Source organism: Rhineura floridana, chromosome 19, assembly GCF_030035675.1.
Source record: "Rhineura floridana isolate rRhiFlo1 chromosome 19, rRhiFlo1.hap2, whole genome shotgun sequence".
Classification (NCBI taxonomy): domain Eukaryota; kingdom Metazoa; phylum Chordata; class Lepidosauria; order Squamata; family Rhineuridae; genus Rhineura; species Rhineura floridana.
This window is the reverse complement of record NC_084498.1, coordinates 24777297-24792582: the sequence shown is the minus strand read 5'-3', so window position 1 is coordinate 24792582 and position 15286 is coordinate 24777297. Positions and strand designations below refer to the sequence as shown.

General features: G+C 41.4%; 1 protein-coding gene across 3 annotated transcripts in view; it reads left to right on the top strand.

Annotated features, from left to right (window-relative positions):
* Positions 1–12842, top strand: part of HORMAD2 (HORMA domain containing 2) — a 40045-nt gene extending 27203 nt beyond the window's left edge. For all 3 annotated transcript variants that reach the window (XM_061602424.1, XM_061602425.1, XM_061602426.1), the window contains exon 13: positions 11646–12842. In XM_061602424.1, the coding sequence (XP_061458408.1) occupies positions 11646–11747 (102 nt within the window). In that variant the 3' untranslated portion in view covers positions 11748–12842. The remainder of the gene's footprint in view (positions 1–11645) is intronic.
* Positions 12843–15286: the final 2444 nt, after the last annotated feature.

The following is a 15286-nucleotide window of genomic DNA, read 5'->3' as shown; positions in this document are numbered from 1 at the left end:
ATGCCCATATACCCTGTGTCTCCCCAAAACATTTCAGTGCCTGAGGCAGAAAATCTCAGTGGTACCAAAGGACAAAAATACACATAATAAATAACTGACCATTTACTTTCCTGCAGTAGTGTAGTGGCAAGTTCAGAACTGCAGGGTCTCCTTGTGTTAGTCACAGCCACCCTCCCTGTTTTTTGCTGCTGAGTTGAGAATGAGGTCCTTGTTAATGCCTGCTCCTACAACAACAGACATCCCTAGGAGCCAATAAGCATGAAAGGGAAGTGTGTTAGCTACTAAGAAGAGTCTTCTCAGTGGCTGACTCGCCTTCTTTCACTTTGATTGGCTACAATCTTCAGGAAAGGACAAGGAAGCATGCTACAAGACTATTCTCAGTGGCTAACACACTCTTTCACGCTGATTGGCTTGCAGGATGCTGGAGACATAGGGACCCTGCTCTCAAAAAAGTAAAGGGTCTAAGACCCACCTGAGACCCTGGACGTCTGCACCCCTACTTCCCTGTAATGGTGTCCAAACTTTGACCCCTGAGGCTAGTAACTCTGTATGGTATATTTTTATTTTGAAATGATGACCTGACATTTTGTCTGAAGTAACTGTTGAGTAAGTTGCAGGGCCCTTGCCTCTTGCATAAAAAAACCCCAGAGGGGCATAATTTTGCACTTCTTTCTTGAATCAGCAGTCTGAAAGTGCTGACTCACTGAAGACAATGGATAGTGGCCTTCATTAAAATGGTATGATTAATGCCTGCTCCTGATTTGAATGTGATGGCTTATATTAGCATAGCATACATTAGTACTGGACACTGCACAGTCAAGGAATAGACACAGGCACATTCTTCTTTCCTCTACTTTCTGATACCACAGAATCAATTTCTAGCATAAGTAAATAGTCATATTCACTGGTCATTTTCTCAATGGCAAAACTGCCCCCTATTTTTCAGAGACTTGACTGTAGATACGATCATGTGGACTACTTCAGGGAAAAAGGAAATCAGGCTGCTAGACACCCAGCACGTTGGCCTCCAAATGCCATTATTTGTGAATGATTCATTCATTCTGTTCCATATCACAGGGACTTTCCCTTCCTATTGTCTCACTAGGAAGTAAATACCTTAGTGGAATCAGTGGGCTGGCAATTAAAGAAAACCAGACTACAAAAATAATTATATAATATTGTGGGTAAGAAAATGCAACAAAATGTAGGCAAGAGAGTCAAAAAATGTATGAGCATGATCTCATTTTGTAGCTGACTCTCTTAGCATAGCATAGAGCCAAAATTGGCTTAGGAGATAACTACAGAGTATGTGTTAATGGAGGGGTAGGAACCTGTGGCCCTCCAGATGTTGTTGGACTACAACTCCGATCACCCCAGAATATTCCAGTCTATTGGCCATGTTGGCTTGAGTGATGGAAATCCAACAGCAAACAGCTGGGGGTGGCACAGATTTCCCAACTTTGTGCTAATGCATGTAACAGTACTCCAATGTGCGCTCTCGCTCTCTGTCTGTCTCTGTCAAAAGTCACTTTTGAAGGGGGAATTTAGAAATAGTGAGGAAGGGTGCTCAATCTTTTCCCTGACCACCTTTTCTCTATTCCAAACCCCACCCACCTCCTGCACAAAGGGCTCCCCCTCTTATGGGATACAGATTGTGTGTATGCAAGGATGTGTTTAGAAGTCTGTGCTAGGGAAAACAACTTTGAGGGAGGAATGGTGAAATGGTGAGCAAGGTTAAGCAATTCTCCCACTTGGTCAGTTCTCTGCTCTATATTCTTCTTCCAGAAAAGGTGCTGGGACACTGCTCATTAGCGGTAATGTGCAACTTGTCCCTTAATTTCATTAAAATTATGGTTTAAATCCTAATATACTTCAGCTTGACCAGTTTTTGCTGAAGTTGATATTCTCTTAATATAATTCCATCATTAGTTAAATATTATTTTAAAAATCTCTAATACATGCAATATGCAGAACATGCTGTCTTAGTAACTTCACGTATGAGAGTGACACACGTTCACACCATACATTTAAAGCATATTTTCCCCCAAAAGAAGCCTGGGGGAACTGTAGTTTAACCCTTACAGAGTTACAGTTCTCAGCATCTTTATTATGTATCTCTTAAATTTCTATATTGCCGTTGGTTCCAGAAGGAGTCTAAGATGGCAAACAAAAACACTAAAAGCACTCTAAAGCATCTTCAAAACAAAACATTTTAAAACATATTAAAACAAAACATCTTTTAAAACTTTTTTTTTTTTAAACAGCTTTAAAAACATATTAAAAAGTGATTCCAACACAGACACTGAGCAGACTGGGCTAAGGTCTGTCTTAAAAGGCTTGTTGAAAGAGGAAGGTCTTCAATAGGTGCTAAAAAGATAACAAACATGGTGCATATCTAATATTTAAGGGGAGGGAATTCCAAAGGGGTGGTGCCACTACACTAAAGGTCCACTTCCTATGTTGTGCAGAATGGATCTTCTGATAAGACAGTATCTGTAAGAGGCCCTCACCTGCAGAGTGCAGTAATATACTGGGTATATAAGGGGTAAGACTATATTTCAGGTATCCTGGTCCCAAGCTGCATAGGGCATTTACACCAAAACCAGAACCTTGAACTTGGCCCAGTTGCTAATGGGCAGCTAGTGCAGTTCTTTCAGCAGTTGGGTAACACGTTGGCGATACCCTGTCCCAGTGAGCAGTTGCGCTGCCACATTTTGCACCAGTTGCAGCTTCTGGACCAACCTCAGTCCCTTAACAAACTACAGTTCCTAGGATTCGGGGGGGGGTGGATTGAACATTTTAAATGTGCTTTAAATGTTGTGTGTGTGTGCATGTGTATGCAGCCCCAGTGGCATTCTGCGGTGCGTAGTAGACTACTTGCCACTGTATGTGAGAATAGCCTTTTAATGTAGCCATTGGCTAAAGGTGTGCTGTGTAGCCACTGTTGCTGGTCCCATTTATGCTATTCTACTCTTGTCCCCATTCCTTCAGGCTCAGCAGCCACCAAGAATGGCAAGCAAGTATTTAGTTACACCCTCCCCTTCTGTAATGTTTCCTGAAGTCATGGCATTCTGTGTTTTCTGGCCAACAGGTATCTAGTGATGTAGAGGGAGGACCAGGAAGTAAAGAATGTGATATCCAAACACAGATAAGTTTGACTAGATATTTACTAGAGAGGAAGGAGGGATCTAGACGAAATCACTTTCATTTTCAGCAGCAGTTGCATGTACAGCAGAACATCTAGTTTGGCCCTTAAAAACCTTTTTCATTTTGTCTGCTGCTTCCTGCTGCTAGCAGAAATGAAACTCAGCTATTTCAAAATACGAGCTCAATCCTTCCCCCTCCCCATTCTTCCATAAACAGCTTCATTTTTATCAGAAAGTTTGGTGAAGCATACTTGGAGAGGTTTGAGGAACCCAGCGTGGAATCAGATGTGGCTAGAATAAGCCTGCTCCTACAAAGCCTGAAATTTGGTTGGATTTCCCCTTCAGAAACTAAAAACAGGTTAATCTGGCCACCCAAAATCTGGCCATTAATCTTACCACCACCCACATCAACAGCCTTGTCCTTGCCAGCAGTCCTAGACCCAGCTGAGACTGCTCATCGACAGATAACAGTGAAATCCCAGGGAACCACTTTTCTTTGAACCTCCGTCCTGGGGACCATTATTGCATGTGGCCCCTCTCACTTCTCTCCTTTAATTTCACTGATCTCCCTCACCTACAGCTTTCGTCAGATCTGAACCCACATCATTTGCATGTGAACTTTCCCCTTTCCTGCTGGATTTCAGTTTCCCAACACTTTGTCTGCATTTCTAAATGCCTACCCATATTCCATAAAGGCATATCTCCATGTATCGCTATGTATCTAATAGGACTTGTTTAAGCTTATGGTCCAGGCAATGTGCATTTGGATAACCTGGGTAGATTGAATTCACTAACCATCCTGCTATTTTATTTTATTTGGCACTTCAAGCCACAAAACCATTTTACTTCCTGTCTGCCATTTTTTGTAAATAAACGTTATTTACTGCTCATTAGCTGCTGGACTAAGTTCAAGGTTCTGGTTTTGGTGTACAAAGCCCTATGCAACTTGGGACCAGGATACCTGAAAGATCATCTTACCCCTTATATACCTAGTTTATCACTACGCTGTGCAGGTGAGGGCCTCCTGCAGACGCCATCTTACCAGGAGGTCTGTTCCGCATATCATAGGAAGCGGACCTTTTGTGTAGTGGCACTGACCCTTTGGAATTCCCTCCCCTTAAATATTAGACAGGTGCCATCTCTGGTATTTTTTTGGCGCCTGCTGAAAACCTTCCTCTTTCAACAAGCCAAGTAGAGACCTTGGGCCCATCCATACCTAACCACAAAACTTGCATTTTCCATATTCGGTTGGTGGCCTCAAGATCCGTACATGTCCTGTTTGTGGTCGGATTATTGTGAAAACCTGATTACCAAGCATCCATATGTGTGGCCTTTTGTGTGTGTGTGTCAGTTTCTTTAGCATTGGCCACTCTCCTAAGTCCACCCCTTTTCAGTGATTGGTCCATAACGGTCGTTTGCTTTTCGCGCAGTTTTTTGGAAAAGCGCCGAAATGTATATCTTTTTCTTCACTTCCCACTCATACACAGGTTTGTGCATGTGCAATTGTGTGGGAAGGAGACAAGGGGCTTGGCATAAGACAGAGGAATGCCCATGGACCGCCTATTGCAGGAAAGTCTGCAGCATTGTGTCCGAGAACACGGAAGTTAATGTGATTATCAGTTTGGGAACGTATATTGGTTTTTCGGTGGTATTTCTAATGCAGATTTGTGAACAGGAAAATCCGTACTAGCTTGCAACGTCAAATGGACAATGGTGAATTAATGAGGACACAAGGCTATAACACTGTAGATTATACACTGCATTTTAAGATGTTTTTAAAACTGTTTTATAAAAAAGTGTATGCTTTGAGATGTTTGTTTTTAATATGTTTTAGTCTTTTGTTTTTAAGATGTTTTAGAGTGCTTTTGGTGTTTTTGCTCGCCACCTTGGGGCCCTTCTGGGAGGAAGGGCAGGATATTGGTCCCAGGCTATGGTCTGAAGGCACATGAGGCCAGCTCCCTGCTGAAGCTGAGCAGGGTCAGGTCTGGTCAGTGCCTCGATGGGAGACTGCCTGCGAACCATAGGTAAAGCCGCCTTCGGTTTCTCTCATGAAAAGAAAGGCGGGGTATAAATGTAATAAATAAATAAATAAAATAGGAATTTAATAATAAAATTAATAAATATTCATTTACATTAAGATCATAAGAGCCTGTCTGCTGAATCAGGCCAAAGGCTCATCTAGTCCAGCATTCTGTTCACAGAGTGGCAAACCAGATATTGGAATGGGAACCTCGCAAGCAGGATCTTTTTTCTACTTTTGTTGGTTTTGGCTGATTACTCTAAATGAGCAAGTTTTGACATATTATTAAAATAATACTGTCCCTTGCAATAATGTGTGTGGCATGGAGTAAAGCTCCCCAAAGCAGTAGTTGGGTGAACACAGATGTAGGATATGGCTTCGTGTATGTACAGACAGAGTCACACGAGTAGATGTAGTAACAGGCTACCCCTCTGGAAATTGTTACAAAATGGGAGACATCATTAAGTTGCTCTGGGTGACCTAAATGTCTTTTATTTCTAAAACTCTTCCATTCAGCCTGGCTCTCATAGTGTCTGCCCTCCATCTGACACACCCATTGCAGGAGAATTACATTTACTGATCACTTAAACAATTTACTGTTGCTTGGAAAATGTGACACTCCCCACACCACCCCCGCTGCCACCACCAGTTCTCTCCAGTTCTTCCCCATCCATCCATCCTCTGCTCAGCCTGGTAGAAGAGAGACTGAGGAAGTATTGGGGCAGACGGTCTTTCTCTGAAAGAAGCTCTTTTCCCGCCCCTTCTCCAGAAACTCCCAACTGTATCGCCATCCTTAACATTGCTCTTGGCAGAATGATTAGTTTTCCTAGGACAAGGAAAGCTCCAAAAAAGCAACAGGGTGGACCAGGAAGGGGACGAACTCTTCCATTGTTATGATTCTAGGGAGTGCAGAAGCAATGTCTGCCTGAGACAACAGCTATCCAGGGTGGAGATTTCAGAAAAGATAAAAAATGCCTTTCTTGCATAGTCACTTTTCTAATGATATACACACACATTCAGATGGAAGTGGAGATGCTTGTATGGAAAGAATTTCACAGAAAGGGGTGGCTTTACTATTCACTTGCTTTTCATATTTTTCCCCACTATATTTGGTAAAACTGGAGGTATTTGGTTTTTTAAAAAACAAAACAACATTGCATCTACTTGTACCCTTATAGGCCAGTAGCTTTATCCCCATATTACAGAGCTAAAACTGAGACTGAACAATAGAATGGCAGCCAAACATTCTCTGTGGTGGCCCCTAAATTGTGGAATTCCTTCCCCACAGAGGTGTATCTGGCATCTTAATTATGCAGTTTCTGTCATATGCCAAAAACGCATATCTTTACCCTTGCCTTTGTCACCTGAGAGATATATTTTTAGGACCCGTCCTATTCTTGTGACTGTGAACTTACTGTTTTTTAACTAATGATGAGTTAACTGAGTTTAAAATTTCAAAACTGCACTTACTTTCTTTTTGTTTAGCAAGGTTGGCAAAATATTTTTATTTGTGTTTTGATGAGAGTTCTGAAACTTCACATACTCAGAGTAGGGGGTTTTTTCTTGAAGGGCATGAAAGCTTATACAATAATAAATTTGCTAGTCTTTAAGATACCACAAGACTTATTTTGTGGTGCTTTGCTTCATGAATTCCTTTTAGAGGAAGGCCCCTCCTATTTTGGTAACTATAGCAGGCTCCCCAACCACATTTATCCAGCCTTGACTGAGCTAAGTTTTGAATGGGGGGGGGTCAGTTTATAGCACATGCTCTTGACCATCACACTACCATCTCCCCCCTCCGAATTATGTATATGATACTGCTTATTAATTCTATGCAAAATCATGGTGTTTGCCTTGTGTGCCACAAGACCTTTTGGTTGGCTCAGGTTCAGTTTGTTGCCTATTACCATTTGACAGTCTCTCCTAACACTGTTGTTGCTTAACTAATTTATTATTCTCCATCCTGCGTGTAAGTGGTTATAACTGTTCCTATTGAATTTTATTTTATTATATTCAGTCCAGCTGCCTGGTGTTTATTATAATCATGGGTGAACCCTCCACTGAAGATAGTTTCTGAGCCTGCCAGCCCTGCAAAAAAGGAAACTTGTGTTTCAAATTAGAGCTTTCACAATAGTGAGCAAGGGGAAAACAAAAAGAGGCACTAGTTTTTTTAAATGACATATTGGAACAAATGGATTCAGGGGCACCATCACTTTCCACTGGAATAATCAAATTTCATTCTTGATCATCTGACTTGTACGAATTTGCAGAGAGCCAGGAGAGAAGGAACATTATGAATAATTAGGACTGTAATGTTAGTCAAGTAATTAACCTGATTGCTTGTTTATATTTATTGGTCCTCCTGATTAAATGATGGGGCCCAATTAAATAGACATTCTCCTAATGTTACGGTTTATTTGTTATGTTTATTTATATACCACTTTTTGGCCCCAAAGCCCCACAGTGGTGCACAGCATATTAATACAAAAGAAAGATGCAATAAATCAGTCGAAACAATATAAACAGCAAAATCACCAATACCCTCCAATCCCACATTCAGGCTTTACTTACAGAGGTGTAGTTGTCCAGGGTCTCAGGGGATCTTAGACCCTTTACTTTTTTGCAAGCAAGGTCCCTTTGTCTCCAGCACCCTACCAGCCAATCCGCATGAAAGGGGACTGTTTTAGCCACTGAGAAGAGTTTTCTAACATGCTTCCTTGTCCTTTCCTGCTGTTTGGAGTCAATCAGAGTGAAAGGGGGTCAGTCAGCCACTAAGAAGACTCCTTTCAGTAGCTAACAGTGTCCACTTTCATGGTTATTGGCTCCTAGGGATGTCTGTTGCTGTGGGAGAAGGCATGACCAAGAATCTCATTCTGAACTTAGCAGCAAAAAAGGGTGGTAATGGCTGTGAAGGGACCCTGCACTTCAGAATTTGCCACTACACTACTGTTTACACAATCTAACCTTGAATTTCAACCTCTTGCCTCTCACCTCGCCACATACTCTCCTCTCCTCCAGTGGTCATGGGAGGAGAACAAGAGGAATAAGCTGTGCCATTGACCAGCACTCCCACTCCTAACTGTAGTGGGTTGTAAAATGCAGCTCTATAGATTGCCTTTGCTGTGAAGAAGGTGGCCACATTAGTTACACAGTCTAATCTAACACAAGCCTTACACGGCGTGGGACCACAATATCTTGTGGAACGCCTCTCCCGCTATGAACCTACCCGGTCACTTCGCTCAGCATCTAAGGCCCTCCTCCAGGTACCAACTTATCGGGAAGCCCGGAGGATAGTTACTAGATCCAGGGCCTTTTCTGTAGTGGCCCCCGAACTGTGGAACAGCCTCCCCGAAGATGTACGCCTGGCGCCTACGCTGTTGTCTTTCCGGCGCCAGGTTAAGACCTGGCTATGCTCCCAGGCATTTTAACTGTTAAATGTTTAAATGTTTATAACGTTATTGTGTGTAGCTTGATTTTATTGTTATATTTTGTATTTTAACCTTTTTGTACACCGCCCAGAGAGCTATTCGCTATGGGCGGTCTATAAATGAAACAAATAAATAAATAAAATAAATGTAGAGCCTATAGTATGAGCATGAGGCAAGGTGAAGTGGGGGAAGAGCTGCAGCTCAGTGGCAGAGCATGCAAAAGGTCCCACGTTTAGTTCCTGGCTTCCCCAGGACTCCTGCCTGAAACCCTGGAGAGTTGCCACCAATCAATGTTGACAATACTGAGCTTAGTGGACCAATAAATCTGACTCAGTATAAGGCAGCTTCCTGAGAGGGAGACAAAATAAATCTGACCCACAGGCATTCTCCTGAAAATGCTTCATTGAAAGGAATGTACGTTGAATGTACATTGAAAGGAATGTACATTCATTGTACAGGAGACCATCCAAAAGAATTGTGCCCCCAAACATTTGGCTTTAGTTTTTCCTAAAGGCATGTTTGCACCAGTGTCATTCCCATTCACTTTAATGGGATTTGTACATGAGAACTTGTTTTGTGGGCTATTTCAGTTAGCGTCTGTGCATGGGGTAGGGGAAAGTTGCTTCTTTCTGCCTCAGGCAGCAACATATTTTGGTCTCAGGCCAACCCTGCATGAGACACAGCAAAAGTCCCTACTCATGCCATTTTAAATTCATAGCCATTTGATGATGCTAAGTTGTGGTGGAGAAGTCAGCTGGCTCCTGTGTGATCAACTTCTCCGGTCTTCAATTAATACCTCTTTAAAAAAATTATGTCTCTGTGTGTATAGTAAGACAGTCCACTGTGCAAAGGCTACACTCACCCTCTTTTATGATTTGGTGATGAGGAGATCCAACTGCATTAATAGAATTAGCAGAAAACTATGGAAAAATTCCTGCACCTGGCAGCTCCTGCATTTGCTTGTAGGCCTATGGTAGAAAAGGGTGCTTTCTAAGTATTTGAGGTTTCCTGCCCTTCTATAAAAAGTAGTTTATTCTTTGTTTAAGGTAAAATAATATTTATACAGCAGCTAGAACATTTCTGCAAAGGAAGCATGGTCAATGTGTTTGCAGCTCTGTCACTATTGCAAGTGTGAGCCAATGAACGTGCATAGGAAGTATGAGTGTGGGATCCGGCTATGTAAAATTGTATGTGCTATAACCTGAACTGTGTATAATCTGTGTGTGTTTAAAACTTTCTGCATTTGCTCTATGGAACGGGAATCCTTGTATAGACTAAATTAGTACAGCCTTTGCCAACCTGGTGCCCTCCACATGTTTTTGACTACAACTCCCATCAGCTCCTATGGCTATGCTGGCTGGGGCTGATGAGAGCTGTAGTCCAAAACATCTGGAGGACACCTGGTTGATGAAGGATGCTCTAGTAGGTTCTATTCTTGCCCCTCTGCTCTACCTTCCCACGACCTGGAGGTAGGGATGGGTGAGAATTTCAATTCATTTTGCATTTCAAGCTGAATTTATCCATTCTGAACTTTCTGAAACAATATGAGAACTGAAACACAGCCATCCTTCAAAATTCGCACTTATCCAAATTTTATGATGCAGTTCACAAACCAAACAATATTGGTTCAAAGGAGTTTCAGATGATGGACTCTGCCTTGATATGTGAATGTTAACAAGGAATTAATTGATAAGGGTGGTTGGATGTGGTTGGACAGACAAAAGGAAGTACTTCTTTACTCAGCGCATAGTTAAACTATCGAATTTGCTCCCACAAGACGCAGTAATGGCCACCAGCTTGGATGGCTTTAAAAGAAGATTAGAGAAATTCATGGAGGACAGGGCTATCGATGGCTACTAGCCGTGATGGCTGTGCTCTGCCACCCTAGTCAGAGGCAGCATGCTTCTGAAAACCAGTTGCCAGAAGCCTCAGGAGGGGAGAGTGTTCTTGCACTCGGGTCCTGCTTGCAGGCTTTCCCCAGGCACCTGGTTGGCCACTGTGAGAACAGGATGCGGACTAGATGGGCCAATGGCCTGATCCAGCAGGCTCTTCTTATGTTCTTATGATGTGACTGTGTGAGCTTGTCTTTGTTTGGCATTGTAGCACTTTCAAGAGGCTACAGTTTTGTAGATCTGCGACCTTCAAACTGTGTACTTCTGATTAATCCTCACATTCCTCAGAAGCTTATCAGCAATCCTTCAGTGAAAAGTAGACATGAACAAATATGCCAATTTCAGTTTCTCTCAGTTCCTCATTTTTCCATTGTTTCTTAAGTTCAGTTCTCCACATTTCCACATCAGTTTGTGATTTTTTAATTTTTTTTAAAAAGTTCTCATTAAAATTCATCAGCATTTTAGTACAAATTTCTCCTAATTAACCCGTTTTTGTATGCAATTTTCCCAAAGAACACATTTTTGCAAATAATTTTTCCCAAATATAATGCATTTTGTAAGTTATTTTCACTAATATATGCATTTATATGCATGCTTTCCTGTAATATGTGCATTCTGTACACGTTACTTGGCTGGAGAAAAGCACTGCAAAATTCAAAGGAATTGAAATTTTGAAGAATGGTTAGGATTCAACTTGTGTTTTGTTTCTAAAAGTGCAGATTAGGTAAGCTCGCCTTTAAATGCAAACTGAAACAAATTTCTCCCCAACCCTAATGAGAAGATCCATAATGTCCACCAAACTTCCATGAGAAACGTGCTGTCTTCCACTGGGGACCTTCCCCTGCAAGGTACAGCTGCAGGAGAATGCTGGGTGTGCCTTTCTTGGTCAACCATGGCACAAAATGAGTTCCAAGAGGCTTAGCCAGAGTTCCCAGTGCACCTCTTAGAACATGCCCCAGAATCCTCTGCAACATGCTACAGTTCCATAGCATTCCATAGCATTCATGTAACTGTTCATCAGCAGACAAGGTGATGGAGAAAGAGTTTAATAATGACAGACAGTTGGAAAGCCTCTGTACTTCTTATGGAGAAGCAAATGTGTCTAGAATTATAACCTATACTAAAATACCAATCTTCTTTTCCTTGATGACTCTTGCAGACATTGAGACTGGACTTTAGCCAGGAGCAGGCAAGTGGCCCAGTGAAGAAGAGGAAGGTCAGCATGCCACTCAACTCAGTTTTTGCAGCTCAGAAACTGTGACTGCCATGGACTACACAGCTTCAACTGTAATGTGCTAGTAGGCATCTTTCTTGTTTATCGTATCTTCTATCTAATCTTTTATCTGCCTTAGTTAATTCTCCATGCACAGCACCACATAGGTATAGTACAGTATGAAATAGTGCACAAAAAGGTTTTTTATTTTATTATATGGTTCCTATACTATTACAGAATAAATAAACAAATAAATAAATAAATAACTGTATTGTAAACAGATAAATAATTAAGTGGCAATTTCAAAAATGTAACTAACATTATTTTTCCTTCCGTAATCAAAGAAACCATCTCAGTTCACAGAAGAGAAGGGTTCTTAAGACTATAAATTCATATAATCTATCCCTTGCCCTGAATTCCCTAATTCTTCTTCACATATTGAGTTACCCAACTCCAACCATTAATAACTTCTGTAAATCTCTCTCTCTTCCCTTAAGCTGTTAGTTTTACAATATTTAATTGTTCCAATAGTCTCCAATTGTTCTTCTGATATTTTTACATATAAGACTCTGGCCAGTGTTATAATATGCAACGCTTGTGTTTGGTGATTTGTCATAATGCATTCCTTTATATAGTTCAACAAAACTTCCTGTTTTTCAAACATTTTTTACTAGCTCTGAAAGTAGCTGCACAATTGCACTTCAATACTGGCTTTAGCACAAATTAAATAACTGATTAAAAGGTAGATTTTAAAAATGGGGGAAATGGTTGTTCAAGTGAACTGAACTGTACTATCCCTGCTACTCACACGGTTGTATCATGCCCACTAATGTGGATGGAAAATAGGATGTATAAACAAGCCCACCCATCCACCCCACTATACCCCTCAAGTATGGGAAGTCAGTTGTGTTTCCTTACAGCAGAAGAGCAATGACTGGGTAGCACTAGGAGCTGCCCATCTAGAAGCACCTCAAGACATGCTACATACTACAGGGTGTCTCAAGCAAGTGAGTCAAGCCACATTATCTTCTGCTGTACTGATGTGAGGACTAGCTGTTGTAACATTTTTAATGAATACCAGATGCAGACCAAGTATGTTGCCTGGAAATAATCATATTGCAGGGGGATCTCTCCTTCATAGCTCAAGTGATGTGCAAGATTAAACTGATATTACTGTTCTCTGATGGTGTCATCACAACTGATTTCGTATTCCCCAAAACCAGCTGTCTTGGTTGCAGAAATAGGCAATATTTTTATATAGCTCTTCATACAGCCACACCTTTGCCTGTGTGATCTAGCAGTCCAGAAAAGTTCGAAACAGAAGTTGCAGAACTGGTGGGTAATTTTGGAAATTTGGGGGTGGTTATGATGACAGCTGTGGTGCAGGAACATCATCCATCAGCCACCAGCAGCTAATTAATTCATGCAGTCTGGACTCTGTAGTGTACCACTAGCAGACACCAATTAGCCAGGGACTGAACCAGCCCTCCTGCATGCAAAGCAGATGCTCTATCACTGAGCTATGGCCTTTCTCCAAATGATACATTGGGCCAAACTACACATTATACTAAGTAGTTTTATCTTGCCAGTACTTTCAGTGGAAAAACTAAGGGTTTAACCACAACCACCATCACCTCATTTCAGGCAAACTGTAAACCCCATCCCCAAAAGCCCTCTCTGTCTCAAGGCTTATTAACTGATGAATGGTGGTGTTCTACTAGCTCTCATAATACTCAAATTGGTGATGGGCAGAGACAAAAGGGTTCTGGATTAACTAATGCAGAATAAAGTCTGTCCTGCTACAATATTCACCAAGACTACCACAGATTAGAATTCCCAATCCTATGCCAGTCTACTCAGAAATAAACCTCTAGTTTGATGAGATTACTCTCAAATAAGTACACAAAGGAGTTTTTGTTTTTAGTACAACTACTACTTTTCTGGAAAGCAAGCAAAAGGAATTCCTTTCTCACTTTAGTGTGCTATAAATAGGGGCGAGGGAGGAATCCACTAAATTTAGATTCCAAAACGGATTTGATTCAGGCAAATCATGACCTGGATCTGATCATGGGTCCACTTCATAATCCTGTTAACACTGGGAGTGGCCATGTTTTTCTGTACAATTCCTTAAATCCTATTGCTCCTGGGGAGACTTGTGTTGTATAAAGTGCATGGCAGCAAGGAACCCCCCCCCCCAGCTGCTCCAGACTGTGGCTAGCTGTATTGCATATTTTTATTTATTTATGTACAGTACTTATAGCAAATACCCCCCTCTGCATTGAGTAATTTCAATCCCAGAGGAGGGAACAAAATCATAAAAATAAACAGAAAAAATATACAAAAATTACACAATCTTTTAAAAGTTGAAAAGAAAGAAATATATTTGAGAGGAACAGAGGCAGTTCTGCTGCTCTTGGACTGCGTTTACTTCTCTAATTTTTTAACCTTTGTGTTGTCATGCAGATTTTTTTATGGATTTTCCATTAAAAATCTGCATGGAAAAGAGATAGGCTTGACTTGGTCCTGTTCTCATGCAGAACTGGGATGGACTGGTCTTTAATGGGTCTGTCCCTCCTGAGCTGTGAACACACAGATACACATACAGCAGAAACAAGATGGCTTGGGGGGATTACTTCTTTTCCCCCAGCTATACAACCGGGGGGGGGAAGGGCTGGAAAGATTTATTTTTATTAAATAAAATACTGCCCCTTGCCATTGTTCTGAAAGAAGCCAGGAAAAATAAGGAGGAGACAAACAGGAAGGAAAGAACTGTGATGGGAAGAATGGGGCAATGTTAGGACGTAAGGGGGGCTGCATCAAATGGGGTCAAGGGCCTCCTGTGGTTTGTTTTATTTATATATTTATTTATTGAATTTCTTAGTCGCCCATCTGGCTGGTTATCCAGCCACTCTGGGCGACGTACAAAATAAGCATACAGATACAATAAACATTAAAAATCTGGACAATTTAGCCCCTTCCTCCAGTGATAAGGCTTAGAACTGCAACTAGGTAATCCCCCTACCCCATATATTAAAGGATTATCATTGTCCCTTGGACAAAATACAAGAAGTTGTAACATATACATGCTGGTAAAAGTGTGAGTAATACAGAAGATTTCCTAATCTCCCTTTGATCTCTCACCAGTGTGAAAATTACATTGGGTAGTAGCAACATGACTTCTTGGAAAGATTTGGTGTGATGCAAGTTAATGTTTTCTACAGGGTTTTTCAGGAAACTGGTGAATAAGGGGAACACTTTTGTGGTCACCTTCCCCGATGAACCCAGGGCTTTCCACCAATAGTTCACAGAAACCTCACACCAGCATTCACAGACATTTTCAAACTTCCCTAAACAACCAGGCATCATTGATCAAGCAGAAGCAACACCTTGTTGGGACTTTGCAGGGAAAAGCACCAAGAGGGGTCAGAAAAGCTGCAAGCCACTTCCTTATACCTCAAACTCATTTCAGATTTTGATAGCAATGTACAAGCAGGGAGGTTGGAGGCAGCTATGACTGTTATCATCTGTTGTCACTGAAACCTCTTTAGTGACTTACACAGTTGCTCTCTGCGGTCAACAACTTTTGT